Genomic DNA, 13,066 nt, shown 5'->3' on the forward strand with positions numbered 1-13,066 from the left:
CCAAGTCGAGGGGTGAATTTTTAAATTCACCCCACTTCTAAAATAAGTCATGGAAGTTTTATTAAGGGTATCTTGGGTGTTTTAATTAAATATATAAAGGGTTATCACATGGAAAGTAGTTATGGAACCCTTTTATGTGAACCTTCTTTGGTAGGGTAAATGTGATTGGGTTACGAACTTGTTGTGGAATCATTTTATGTGAACCTAATGTATGAATTAATCGATGAGAAAGAAGGCTAGCACAGAGTGTGTCTGGTAAGGGATAGTAGTTCTAGTTAAGTATGAGACTAGAATACAAAGAAGACTTTCATATTCCTTTAGAATGTGCCTACATGGGACGTGTCCAAGTTCTACCATTGGAAAGTAGAAAAACCTCATCGGAGTAGGATAGAACTCCGGATTTCATCTCTTCCTATCATGGTCTGTGTCGGTTATTGCCTATTCTCATCATATGGAATACCTATTAGCGTTTTAGGAGTTTAGGGAGTTTAGATGGTGGTATGGGACGCTATCTAGACATTGCACGATAGACTTTGAAGGTGTAATGTGGAGTTCCTAGGTCTTCTTCAAGACCATTATTGGAATGTCCTTTATGTGATGAATGAGTCTTAATGAACTAAAGAACTAATGACTTATGTTAAGGAGTATGTAAATAAATGAGTACCGAATCTAAAGTGACTTAAGGATTCTTAGCTAAAGTGTAGGGAATAAGAGTTGATCTTTTCATGTCTTCTCTTTGGAAGTCTTGAGAATGACTCTACTTAGGGAAGTAGGTTTATTTTGTGGGAATTATCTAAGCCTTAGGTAGTATTAAGGACTATTTAGGAAATCTTGAATAGGTCTCTACGGACGTTATGTTCTTGATTTACTTAAGTAGGTATTTTTATAGTCTTTGGGAAGAGAATGTAATATCATCTATGTGTTGGTGATTTAAGTGAGCATGATCCTATCTTAGGGAGTCTATTGGATGTCTTAAGTGTGTGTGTAAGGGATTGTATGGGCGGTGACTTCACAACTAACTTAAGTGAGACTTAGAGTTCACCTATAGTAGAAGAATCTTACCATGATGTTTATGATTTCTTTGTAAGTATGTATGTGAATCAATAAAGGTTTTCTTAAAGGTTGTTTAGGCACATCTAGAGAGGGTGTATAAGCGGTATCTCTTTGTGTGACTTAAGTAAATCTTAGGATGACTTTAAGTGAGGAAATTACATGCTAGAAGTATCTTATGTGTTTCTCAATTTATTTATGATGCTATTATGATTATAATATGATTTTAAATGAAAAGATGCATATTTCCAATAAAGTCAATTTTCATGATTTATATGTATTAGCCATACTTAGTACATGTGGTTGTACTAATTCCATGATTTTATCTATCTATATAGTTCTTGGTAGGTGAGGAGCTTTGACAAGTGATGACTTAGACTTAGAATATCATTCAAGAGAAGTTAAAGTATGTCCTTACTTGACTCGAGGGCATATATATGTCTTATATATTTTCGTTCAAACTATTGTAATAGACTAAGCATTTCTATATTCGTATTTTGAAGTATGGGCCGTGTCCCGAGTTTTCTCGTGTCTTAAGATGATGACATTGAGACTTAGTATTTCCTATTACTTTTATAAGAAAGAGATTTTGAAGAATATATTATGTTCTGTGAAAAGTTTTAATTCCGCACTACTTTTCACTATGTATATGCAATGAATGATATGAAAGGGTTTGTCTAAGAACTCCGAGAGTTCGACGACGCCGTGACACAATCCAAAATTGTGCCCAAACTTCTAGGGCGTGGTTTTTTGGGTTGTGACAAAGGTTGGTATTAGAGCATAGAATGGTGAAAGTAGTATTAGGAATCAAGAAGTATCATCAAGTCACGTCTAGTAGAGTCTTGACCATCGGGGTGAGTCACGACACATTTATGGGCGAGAGGCTATAGGATGATAGAGTTTCCCTTCTTTTCTACCCCTATGTCGTGCGTTAGAGTAAATGTTATGATTATCCTTTTGATGAGTTTTCTTGTGTTTTCTAGGAGATGAATACTAGAAGGATGGCCACTAGAAGGTTGGAAGAAGAGAGGGTGAATGAGGAGGTTCCCCCTCAAGCTTAGCAAGTCGAGCAAGTTCCTCTAGGTGGGAAAGAAGTTCAAGGTGATAAAGATGCCCAAGTGCCTCCCCAAGGTGATCCTATACCACATGTTGTAGGAGGTATTGAGGTTTCGGAGATGTCTAATAGTGATATTAGAGAGGCTTTGATTGCTATCACCCGAGACGTAACTATGAAAGCTAATTTGAATATGATGCCTAGGGTTGTGGAGAAAATTTTGACATATAGATTGACAGATTCTGTGAGGATGAATCCTCCTATCTTTCTTAGGTCTAATGTAAATGAGGATCCCCAAGAGTTTCTTGATGGAGTGTACAAAATTTTGACTGCTATGGGGGTTACATCTAGGAGAAGGCGGAGTTGGCTTCGTACCAATTGAGGGATGTTTCTCAAATTTGGTACACTCAACGGAAGGATAATAGGCCAGAAGGATCGGGTCATATTGAATGGGATGAATTTAAGGAAGCTTTTCTTGGTATGTACTTTCTCCGGGAGAGGAGACAAATTAAGATGGAGAAGTTTATCAATCTCAAGAAAGGCAATATGAGTGTTGCGGAGTACTCTTTGAAATTCTCAACTTTGTCTAGGTATGCCTCTTCTCTTTTGTCCAATCCAAGAGATGAAATGAGTCATTTTGTGACGGGGGTAGCCGATTTAGTGGTGGAATAGTGTTGTACCACTGTGTTGCATAATGATGTGACCCTAGCTAGACTCATGGTGTATGCACAATCAATTAAAGAGTCTAAACTTAGGAGGACGACTAGATGTTTGAAAAAGAATGGTGCTAGTGATCAAGAGCAAACTAGGTTCAAGAAGAAGGTTCAATCTCAATGAGAATCTAGGAGTGCTAAGTTCAAGGTTGAGAAAGGAGGTGGTTCGAAGGATGGCAAGCCTACTTGTGCAAATTGTGGAAAGAAACATTATGGTGACTGTTTATTGGGTAACGGGAGTTTCTTTAGTTGTGGTAAATATGGGCACAAAATGAGAGATTGTCCTATGATTGCTTCTAGAGGAAGAGAGGGTAAGAAAGTTGCTCCTAGTGTTCCAAAGGATGATGCTTCGACTAAGAGGCGTTTCAATGCACTCCGTTCTAGAGTGGAGAAGCCAGATCTGATGGATAGTGAAGATGATGTTGGTAAATCTCTTTCTTTGGTTAGGATATGAGTCCCTTCTATGTGGGGGACTATGTTTTGTAGATGGGATAGAAGTCCTTGAAATTGTTGCTTGTGCATGATGTTAAGGAGTTTTGTTGAAATTGAATTTCACTAACTTCTTTCATTGTGTGTTCTATGATGCCATGATTATGTCTTAAGATGTGTTTATATGATGTTGCTTTGCATATTAGCATGTTTATATCATTAATTTCTTTAAAATGTGAATTTTTAAAAAATTGCTTAAAGAAAGTCATTTTTTCCTTAAAAACTGCATGCTGCCATATTTTTGAGAAAATGACTAATTGATTCATTTGCCAAAAAATTATTGTAATGTGGTTAGAACTGAAGTATATGAGTAAGGTATTGATTGTAAAATGATTTTTTACTATTTAAATTGAAGAATGTGAAATTGTTTTTTCTTCTTTGAAAGGTGTTTTATGGTTTGCTTATGAGCTGCTAGTTGAGTCTCTAATCTTGGAAGTGTTTGGAGAGTGGCAAATGTCATTCGATGACGAATGTTGTCCAAGTGGGGGAGATTGTAAGACCCCAAAAATGACGTAGTTTAAGTAGGGCCTAACATGTTTGTATGGATTTTCTAAGGTCCTAAATATGTCTAAAATATAGTATATAGGCAGTAGCTAAGATATTAGAGGTGTTGGAAGTCAAACGTCAAGGGACGACCAAGACGTTCGACGACTAAGTCACCTAAATGTCTAAAATGTGGGTATATGTGTTTATGTGTATTTCATGGTGTGTAAGGTTCTTAATTAAGTTCATATAGAATTTATAGGTAGTGGTTAAAATTTCGTGAATTTTGGAGGTCGAACGACCAAGAACGTCCACGCCGTTCGAAAGATATGCCTTTAGTCGAGCTTGTACGTCTACACGAGTATCAGAATGTTTTACGTGTTCATTTTTGATGAAATTCATGTGAAAGGTTTCAAACTTATAGAATATCGTATTTGGGTTGGAAAAGTGCGGGAAATTATCCCCAAGGACCATCTAAGGGTCCTTGAGGAAGGACCCAAAATTAGTATGCAGGCTGTCCCAGGCAGACCTTGGAGACGGAGCAGTGAACGGCCCGTCGTGGCTGTGACGCCCCGTCAAAGGTCCCGTGGTGAGAGACTTATACAAGGTTGAATAGAGGAAGCTTGTACAGATACTTTAGCCAACGACGGAGGACTGTGACGCCCCTCGTGGCTGTGACGAACCGTCAAGGGCATGCGTCGCACGCAACTTCCTTCCTGCGCAGGCTGCTGCCAATTCAAGGTGTGATTTGGTAAATTCACCCCAATTCTAAATTTATTCATGGACAATTTATTATGGGTCTTTTGGGTATTTCAATTAAATATATAAAGGGTAATCACATGGAAGACCGCATTCTTCAAAATCATAAACCCAAAACTCTTGGGAAATATTCCAAAACCTCCATTGAAGTCCAACTTGAAGAGGCTGCTTGTTCAGGGGTTTTCGTGTAGAAATTCTTCATAAATGTGAAGAATTATCATTCTTTTGGTATGACTTGTGATGCTTGAAACTCGTATCATCAAGGAGGCCAACTCTCAACATGTTTTTCAAAGTTTTCTAAAGTGAATCGTCCAATTTCATGATTCTACCATGGGTTCTTTCATAAATGATTTCTAAACATTGAATTATGATATAATTGTTATTTTATTGATGATTTCAATCCAAATTACCTATGAACCAATGAATTTGGATAAACCCTAATTTTTTACTATAATGTGGGTTAATTGATATTAAGCTAATATTGTTGAATTGCAATGTAGTTTCTTATGGACTTTCTAATGATATTAAAACTGTATTCAATTATTATCTAATTGATCCTAGATTGTTAAACCTAAATTGAATTGACAGAGATTTCATTGGATTTTATGATTATTTCTTGAATTGTTCGTTATGGTCATGGGTAAAGTTCTTGTGATGTTTAATTGGACGATTTAGCATAGAATTGAAGTGTAAATAAGGGGAAGAAGGTATGCTACCCGGATTGCTTTAATTTATATTAATTTTACTTTGATTGTATTTTGATTGATATAGTCAACATATGGTGGCGGTGTTATGTGTTTTACTTGCAATTGACGTGGCCTTATCGGCGTTAATTTATGCAATATTTTGAGCATGGCCTTATTGGCAACTAGTTGAAGATATGTGGCTATTTTTGTAGTTTTATTATGTGAAGCATGAGTCTATCTATCTACATGTGAAGTTATATAGTCATATATGTATTCTTCTAGTTATGTTGCCTTAAGTGATCATGTTAGACTTTGACTTGGCATTATGAGTATAGTGATAGGCTAAGTCGTGGTTATTTTTATTTGACTTTATGAGCCTATGTGGAGTATATTAATGATGTTAAGATGATATATAGGATTACATGAAGATGTATAGTTGTTTTAGAGGTGTTTCTAGAATGACTTTTATTATGTGTTAAAATTGAAGTATGTGATGTCTTATCTTGATTGACTTGTATATCTTTCTTGATCTATATATGATTATGAATATGCTATGCCTTGATTTAGAGTTTTACAGATCTTAGTCTTGAATGTATGATAGACATGTGCATTTAAATGATGTTATGAGAGTCTCTTATGTGCAAACCTTGACTTAATGGTAAGGTTAATATTAAATTAAAATGTAAGCCAAAATGGTATCCTTCAAAGTAAAGGAATGATGGACTTGAGGTTAGTTGGCTTGAACGACATCATATTAATCTTTAGGAAAGTCGTGATGAGATTTTTGTAGCCATTGTGAGGTAGCCCTAGGGGACCTTCTTTGGTAGGGTAAATGTGATTGGGTTATGAACTAGTTATGGAACCCTTATATTTGAACGTAATGTATGAATTACTCTATGAGGACGAAGGCTAGCACCGAATGAGTATGGTAAGGGAAAGTAGTTCTAATTAAGCATGTGACTAGAATAAAAATAAAATCTTTAAATTCATTAACCATGTGCCTACATGGGATGTGTAATGACCCGCGAGGTCATTTTTGGAAATTTGGAATATTCGCTTAACTTGAGTTAATTAATGGATGAATAATTGTAGATAATTGATTAAATTATCGTTTATAAGATAAAGTGATAAAAATGTTAAGACCTTATACGCTTTAGCATATATTTAATAAAATATGTAGGTAAAACCTATCACTTTTAGTACTTAATTAATTAAAAAAAAGGGAACAAGAAGAAAGGGCGAAGGGTTTTGACAGCTACGACTTACGAACTGCTCCGAGTAAGTTTCTTTTGCCTTTAGGTGCTCGCTAGTTTCTGCACACATATGCATGTATATAGTAATAATATAGGCAATTTTGTGCATACTGACTCATTACTATTATTGTTATTATTATAATTAAATGTGAAACGTGTTGATTATAAATTAACTTCTACCACTTTGTGTACAGATGTTTGGAATTTGAAAAGGAACACATCAGTGGCCAATCATTATGTTATGATGGTCACGTGATTTCTAATTAATAAGGCTAATCAATTGATGGTTTTGGGTTGTGAATTTTATGTCGTATGATGTAGTGAAAGTTAGTGTTTATGACATTAATTTTTGGTTTCACAATTTTCTTATAGTATATGTTAACCATAGTATTGTAGTGTTTTGAGAAATTATTACTTAGCCCCACACATGAAATTTAGGAAATATGAAATTTAATCTTAGCCTTGAAACATGAAAAATATGGTAGTTGAAAAGTTAATTGACATCAAGAATTACAAACTTGATTATAAATTTGGGGTGAATTCTTAGGTCAAGGTTAAACACATAAAAGTTTGAGTGTTGTTAGTTCTGAAACCTTATTGTAAATATATACTTGAACAGATTCTATTGGTTCGGAAGCTCAACGGAAGGGGAAGGCTCAAGTCCAAGAATAATTATTCGATTGACTAAGGAAAGTGGAATTCTAAACTCTTGTTAAGCGTATGAAATTCGTGTATTTCCTTGTGTGGTGTTGAGAATGATTTGGAGACTTGTTGCTTATTTGTTAGTGTTGTATTCCTTGATGCAAATTGTGCTTTGTTATAAAAAGGGTTATCTCCTCATTTGAGCATGTCATTTGCATTGTATTTGAGACATGATTGTGATAAGAGTTAAGTGATAAGAGGATGTGCTATTTCGAGGGCCGTATAGCGCGCCGTGGTGGATATTATATTTTGAGGGACGTATCGCGCACTGCGATGGTTACTATTATCGAGGGTCGTGTCATGCGCCACGACAGATGCATGGACAGATACGACCCCCATGGGTCCCGGACTGAGAGACAGCGGGTGTGTATCGTTAGGGAAGACATGCATCACTATACTTGACATTGCATCTCATGGCATTACACATTTTATTATTGATGTACTTGAACACGTGTTTTGCTGATCTTGTGATTGATTCTCTGTGAAGCTTGTGACTGTTGAATATTGAGTTGTTATTGAGAATGTGTAAACTGATAGAGTGTGGTTATTGAGTTGTGTGTTTGGTAAACTGTAAACTATTAGACTGTAGATTGGAGGTTTAGGTATGGTGTAGGAAGTGCATGTATTTTGTTCACTTAACTTGTGTTTAGAGGTTTGCTTGTTGGGTATAACGTGGTTTGGTACTCACCCTTGCTTCTACAAATTTTTGTAGGATACGAGCCTGGATCATCGTGATACCTGTCATTCTTTTCGTTTCCGAGGCATCTTGTCGAGGATTGTGAGGTAGCTGCTTGTCATTTCAGCGAACTTTCCTACTCCAGTTTATGATTTTGTTTTTACTTGAAAGACAACTTCATTTTAGACTCCTATTTTATTTCAATTCTAATATCTAAATTAGAGTCTTGTGCACGTGACAACCTAGTTTTGGGAATTGAATTAATATGACTTGGTTTTATAATAGAAATTGTTGTTGGATTGTCATTACTTCCGCACTTTGTTAGATATTTGGTTTTAGGATTACTTGTCTTGGTGGGATAAGACGAGTGTCATCACACTCATTTTTGGGTCGTGAAAAAATGGTATCTGAGCCCCAGGTTCATAGGTCTCACGTGTATGCAAGGCGAGTCTACGTAGAGTCTCAAGGATCAGTACGGAGGCGTCTGTACTTATCTTTGGGAGGCTGCGAGGATTACTAGGAAACTTCTTTTAGTTCATTATTTCTCTTTGTGCGCAGTCAACTTCTTTAGTACTGAGTTGTTGTATACTCTTTTGACAGATGACGAGGACTAGAACTAATGTTATTGGTGGTAGAGGGGAGGCACTTCCCGAGGCAGTTGTTGAGGCCCCAGATAGAGGTAGGGGTAGACCTCGAGCTAGAGGTCGTGCTAGTATTACGACAGTAACTAGAGGTCGTGGCCGTGGAGCAGCACCAGAGAGAGGTCATGCTAGAGAGGTCTCTCCAGATCCTCAGATTGATGGCAGAGAGGACGATGTTACTCCAGAGCCTGTAGTCACACCCTTGCTTCAGGATACACTCTTGAGGGTTTTAAGTGTGCTAGAGGGATTTTCTCAGGTTGGTGGAGTGACTACAACACCACATGACTCTCGTACTAGAGAGGGGGCTCAGACCCAAGAGCAGCAACAAGCTCCAGTTGTTCAGGATGCGGTGGGGCAACTACCAGTAGACCCCGCGGTTCAGAATGATGTTGCACCAGCAGTTGGGGGTCAAATTGCATCGATGGTTGTTCTGACAGATGATGAGCAACATAGGTATGAGAGATTTCGAAAGTTGGACCCACCTCAGTTTCAGGGTGGGAAAAGCGAGGACGCTCATGAGTTTCTAACTACCTGCCGAGAGTTACTAGAGGTGGTTGGATTAGCTGAGTCACATGGGGTTCGATATGCTACACTCCAGCTTCGTGGACCAGCGAGAGACTGGTGGAGGACTTATTCAGGGGTTTTGCCAGTTGGATCTCCTCCAGTGACTTGGGAGAAGTTTGCTAGTGCATTCCAAGATTGTTTTATCCCTTGGAGGCGCGTTTTTGCCAATTATCTAGGCATGCGTTGGCCATTATCCCAAATAAGACAGAGAGGATCCGCATATTTGTAAGGGGATTGACTTTCTCTATTAGGCAGCTGTGTTTCAGGCATATAGGGAGGGGGCTTCTTTCCAATCCATTGTGAGCACCGCCAAAGAGGCGGAATTGATGGAGAGAGAGGAGTTTTGGGACCCTAAAAGGGCCCGTATATCAGGCCAGTTTCATGGTGCCTTATCTAGAGGTAGGGGATCACAGAGAGTGAGTGGTTCTTTTCAGCAGCTGGGACCTATTCATGCATCTATGCCGACATTTGAGGGTGTCCAGACATCTAGGGTTTCTTATAGCCTGGGTCAGGGCCCGTACGGTTCTTAGCAGCGACCTATAGGGCGAGGAATTTATAGTGGGTTTTCAGGGTCCACACAACAGTTTCAAGGTCAAAGATTTTGTTTTACTTGTGGAGATCCCGATCATCTAATGCAGCAGTGTACTTCACAAAGGGGTTGTAGTGGGCCTCGACCTAATTCTTCATTCCAGACTAGAACACCAGCACCACAGGGTAGAGGTCGTGGCAGAGTTCAGTTAGGTAGAGGTGATAGAGTTTCTAGTAGTGGTGTTGCAGCTCAGCAGTGTGGGGGTAGAGGTACCACCCAGCATGGAGGTGGACGAGGAGGTCACTGCTATGCTTTCCCTGGGAGACGTGAGGCGGAGACCTCTTATGCTGTTATTACAAGTATCATTCCAGTGTGCCATCGACATGCTTCTGCGTTGTTTGATCCAGGTTCTACATTTTCATATGTGTCTACGTATTCTGCTGCTAAATTTGATATGATATGTGATAGCATGACTGTACCTATTTCCTGTTTCTACACCCATGGGTAAGCCCTTAGTGGTGGATCGAGTGTATTGATCCTGTCTTGTTTCTTTGGCTGGGTGTGATACTTGGGTAGATTTAATCATTCTGGGGATGATAGACTTTGATGTTATCTTGGGTATGGATTGGCTTTCTCCTTGTCACGCCATCCTTGATTGTAATGCTAAGACTATGACTTTAGCAATGCCTGGTGTTTCAAGGGTTGAGAGGAAGAGTGTTAATGGTTCTTATCCTAGCAAGGTTATCTCTTTCATTCGTGCTCAGAGAATGGTAGAGAGGGGGTGTTTGTCTTACATAGCGTTCATTCGGGATACTAATGTTGAATCACCTCCCATGGACTCTGTTCCCGTGGTTCAGGAGTTTCTAGATGTATTTCCATCTGATCTTCCAGGTGTTCCTCCCGATAGGGATATCGATTTTGCTATTGATTTGGAGTCGGGAACTAAGCCTACTTATATCCCTCCATACTGTATGTCTCCAGTAGAGTTGAAAGAATTGAAGGATTAGTTGCAGGATTTATTGAGTAAGGGTTTTATTCGCCCTATTGTGTCACCTTGGGGTGCTCCTGTATTGTTTGTCAAGAAGAAGGATGGGACTATGAGAATGTGTATTGATTACAAACAGTTGAACAAGGTAACAGTGAAGAATAAGTATCCTCTTCCGTGTACTGATGACTTATTTGATCAGTTACAGGGAGCATCATTGTTCTATAAGATTGATTTGAGGTCTGGGTATCATTAGTTGAAGATTAGGGCATCAGATATCCCTAAGACAGCTTTTCGGACTCGGTATGGGCATTATGAATTCCTACTGATGTCCTTCGGATTGATTAATGCCCCTGCAGCAATCACGGAGTTGATGAATGGGGTATTTCGACCATACCTTGATTCTTTTGTGATTGTTTTCATTGATGACATCTTGGTTTACTCTAAGACTGAAGAGGACCATGTCCGACACTTGAGGATTGTACTTCAGAGGTTGAGAGAAGAGAAGTTGTATGCCAAGTTCTCAAAGTGTGAGTTCTGGCTTACTTCTGTGACATTCTTGGGACACGTGGTGTCCAAGGAGGGTATTAGAGTAGATCCGGCCAAGATTGAGGAAGTTAGAGGCTGGATGCGACCCACTTCACCTACCGAGATCATGAGTTTTGTGGGAATTGGCAGGCTATTATCCACGATTTGTTCAGAGTTTCTCTACTATTGCAGCTCCATTGACTAGATTGACTCGACAGGATGTGAGTTTTCAGTGGTCTGATAAGTGTGAAGAGAGCTTTCAAAAGCTCAAGACTTTGTTGACTTCTGCTCCTGTGTTGACTCTACCTAAGGAAGGTGCAGACTCTTTTGTGTATTGTGATGCTACAGAAGTTGGTTTGGGTGTTGTGTTGCTGCAGAAGGGGAAAGTGATTGCTTATGCTTTTAGGCAATTGAAGTCCCATGAGAAGAACTACCCTACTCGTGATCTGGAGTTGGCGGCTGTGGTGTTTGTACTTAAGTTATGGCGTCATGATTTGTATGGAGTGCATTGTGAGATCTTCACTGATCATCGGAGTCTTTAGTATATCTTTAGCCAGAGGGATTTGAACTTGAGGCAACGCAGATGGGTTGAGTTGTTGAAGGACTATGATGTGACCATTCTGTATCATCCAGGAAACGCCAATGTTTTGGCCGATGCTTTGAGTAGGAAGACTCCTAGCATGGGGAGTCTTGCAGCGCTTAAAATTGAGGAGAGACCATTGGCTAAAGATGTGCAGATATTAGCTAACAATCTTGTTTGCTTGCAGATTTCAAAAGAGAGTGATGGGATGATTGCTTTTATTGAGGCTCAATCTTCTTCAGTCCAGCAAATCCGTGCACACCAGTTTGATGATGAAAAATTATGTCTCATTCGAGACAAAGTATTGAGAGGGGAAGCTAAGGAGGATGTCGTTGATTCTGATGGTGTCTTGCGGTTCGGAGGCAGAATTTGTGTGCCTAGGACAGGTGATTTGATTAGATTGCTTCTTGCGGAGGCCCATTATTCTCGGTATTCCATCCATCCGAGAGCGGCAAATATGTATCATGATCTGAGTAAGCATTATAGGTGGTGTGGGATGAAGAGAGATATTTCAGTCTTTGTTTCGAGGTGTTTGACTTGCCAGCAGGTCAAGTGTGAGCACCAGCGGCCCGGGGGTGTATCTCAGAGGAAGCCTATTCCTACTCGGAAGTGGGAGAGGATTACTATGGACTTTGTTGTGGGTTTGCCTACAAATCTGGGTGGTTATGAATCTATTTGGCTTGTTGTTGATAGGTTGACCAAGTCTGCCTACTTTATTCCGGTTCGGGTGAAGTATACGGTAGAGAAGTTAGCCGAGCTATATATAAGTCAGATTGTGCGACCACATGGAGTTCCTGTTTCTATCATATCAGATCGAGGTTCACTATTTAGTTCTTATTTCAGGATGGCATTACAACATGGTCTGGGTACTCAGTTAGATATGAGTACAACCTTTCACCCTCAGACAGATGACCAGTCTGAAAGAACCATTCAGGTATTGGAAGATATGCTTCGAGCGTGTGTGATCGATTTTGGATCTAGATGGGATCAACATTTACCATTAGCAAAGTTTGCCTATAATAACAGTTACCACTCTAGTATCCAGATGGCCCCATTTGAGGCGTTGTATGAAAGGCGGTGTAGGTCTCCGATTTGTTAGTTTGATTCGATGAAGATGGACTCTTTCGATACAGACATGCTGAGAGATAATAATGAGCAAGTCCGTATGATTCAGTATAGATTATTGGCAGCTCATAGTCGACAGAAGAGTTATGCAGACCGGAGAGTTAGAGCCTTAGTGTTTATAGAGGGTGATCATGTTTGGCTCCAAGTATCACCCATGAAGGGTGTGATGAGGTTTGGAAAGAAGGGAAAGCTTAGCCCTAGGTTCATTGGACCTTTTGAGATTTTGAGCCGAGTAGGAGAGGTGGCTTA

At 39.3% G+C, this 13,066-nt stretch overlaps 1 protein-coding gene across 1 annotated transcript; it reads left to right on the plus strand.

Moving 5' to 3' along the window:
* The first annotated feature begins 2,225 nt into the window (after nucleotides 1-2,225).
* Nucleotides 2,226-12,791, plus strand: LOC138337486 (uncharacterized). Its single transcript, XM_069287400.1, has 9 exons — nucleotides 2,226-2,348; nucleotides 2,456-2,694; nucleotides 3,067-3,259; nucleotides 8,466-8,840; nucleotides 9,322-9,561; nucleotides 9,853-10,087; nucleotides 10,176-10,568; nucleotides 11,263-11,578; nucleotides 11,666-12,791. Exons 1-9 carry the CDS (start codon nucleotides 2,226-2,228, stop codon nucleotides 12,789-12,791), a joined length of 3,240 nt encoding a protein of 1,079 aa, XP_069143501.1.
* Nucleotides 12,792-13,066: the final 275 nt, after the last annotated feature.

This window comes from Solanum lycopersicum, chromosome 7 (genome assembly GCF_036512215.1).
Source record: "Solanum lycopersicum chromosome 7, SLM_r2.1".
Taxonomy (NCBI): domain Eukaryota; kingdom Viridiplantae; phylum Streptophyta; class Magnoliopsida; order Solanales; family Solanaceae; genus Solanum; species Solanum lycopersicum.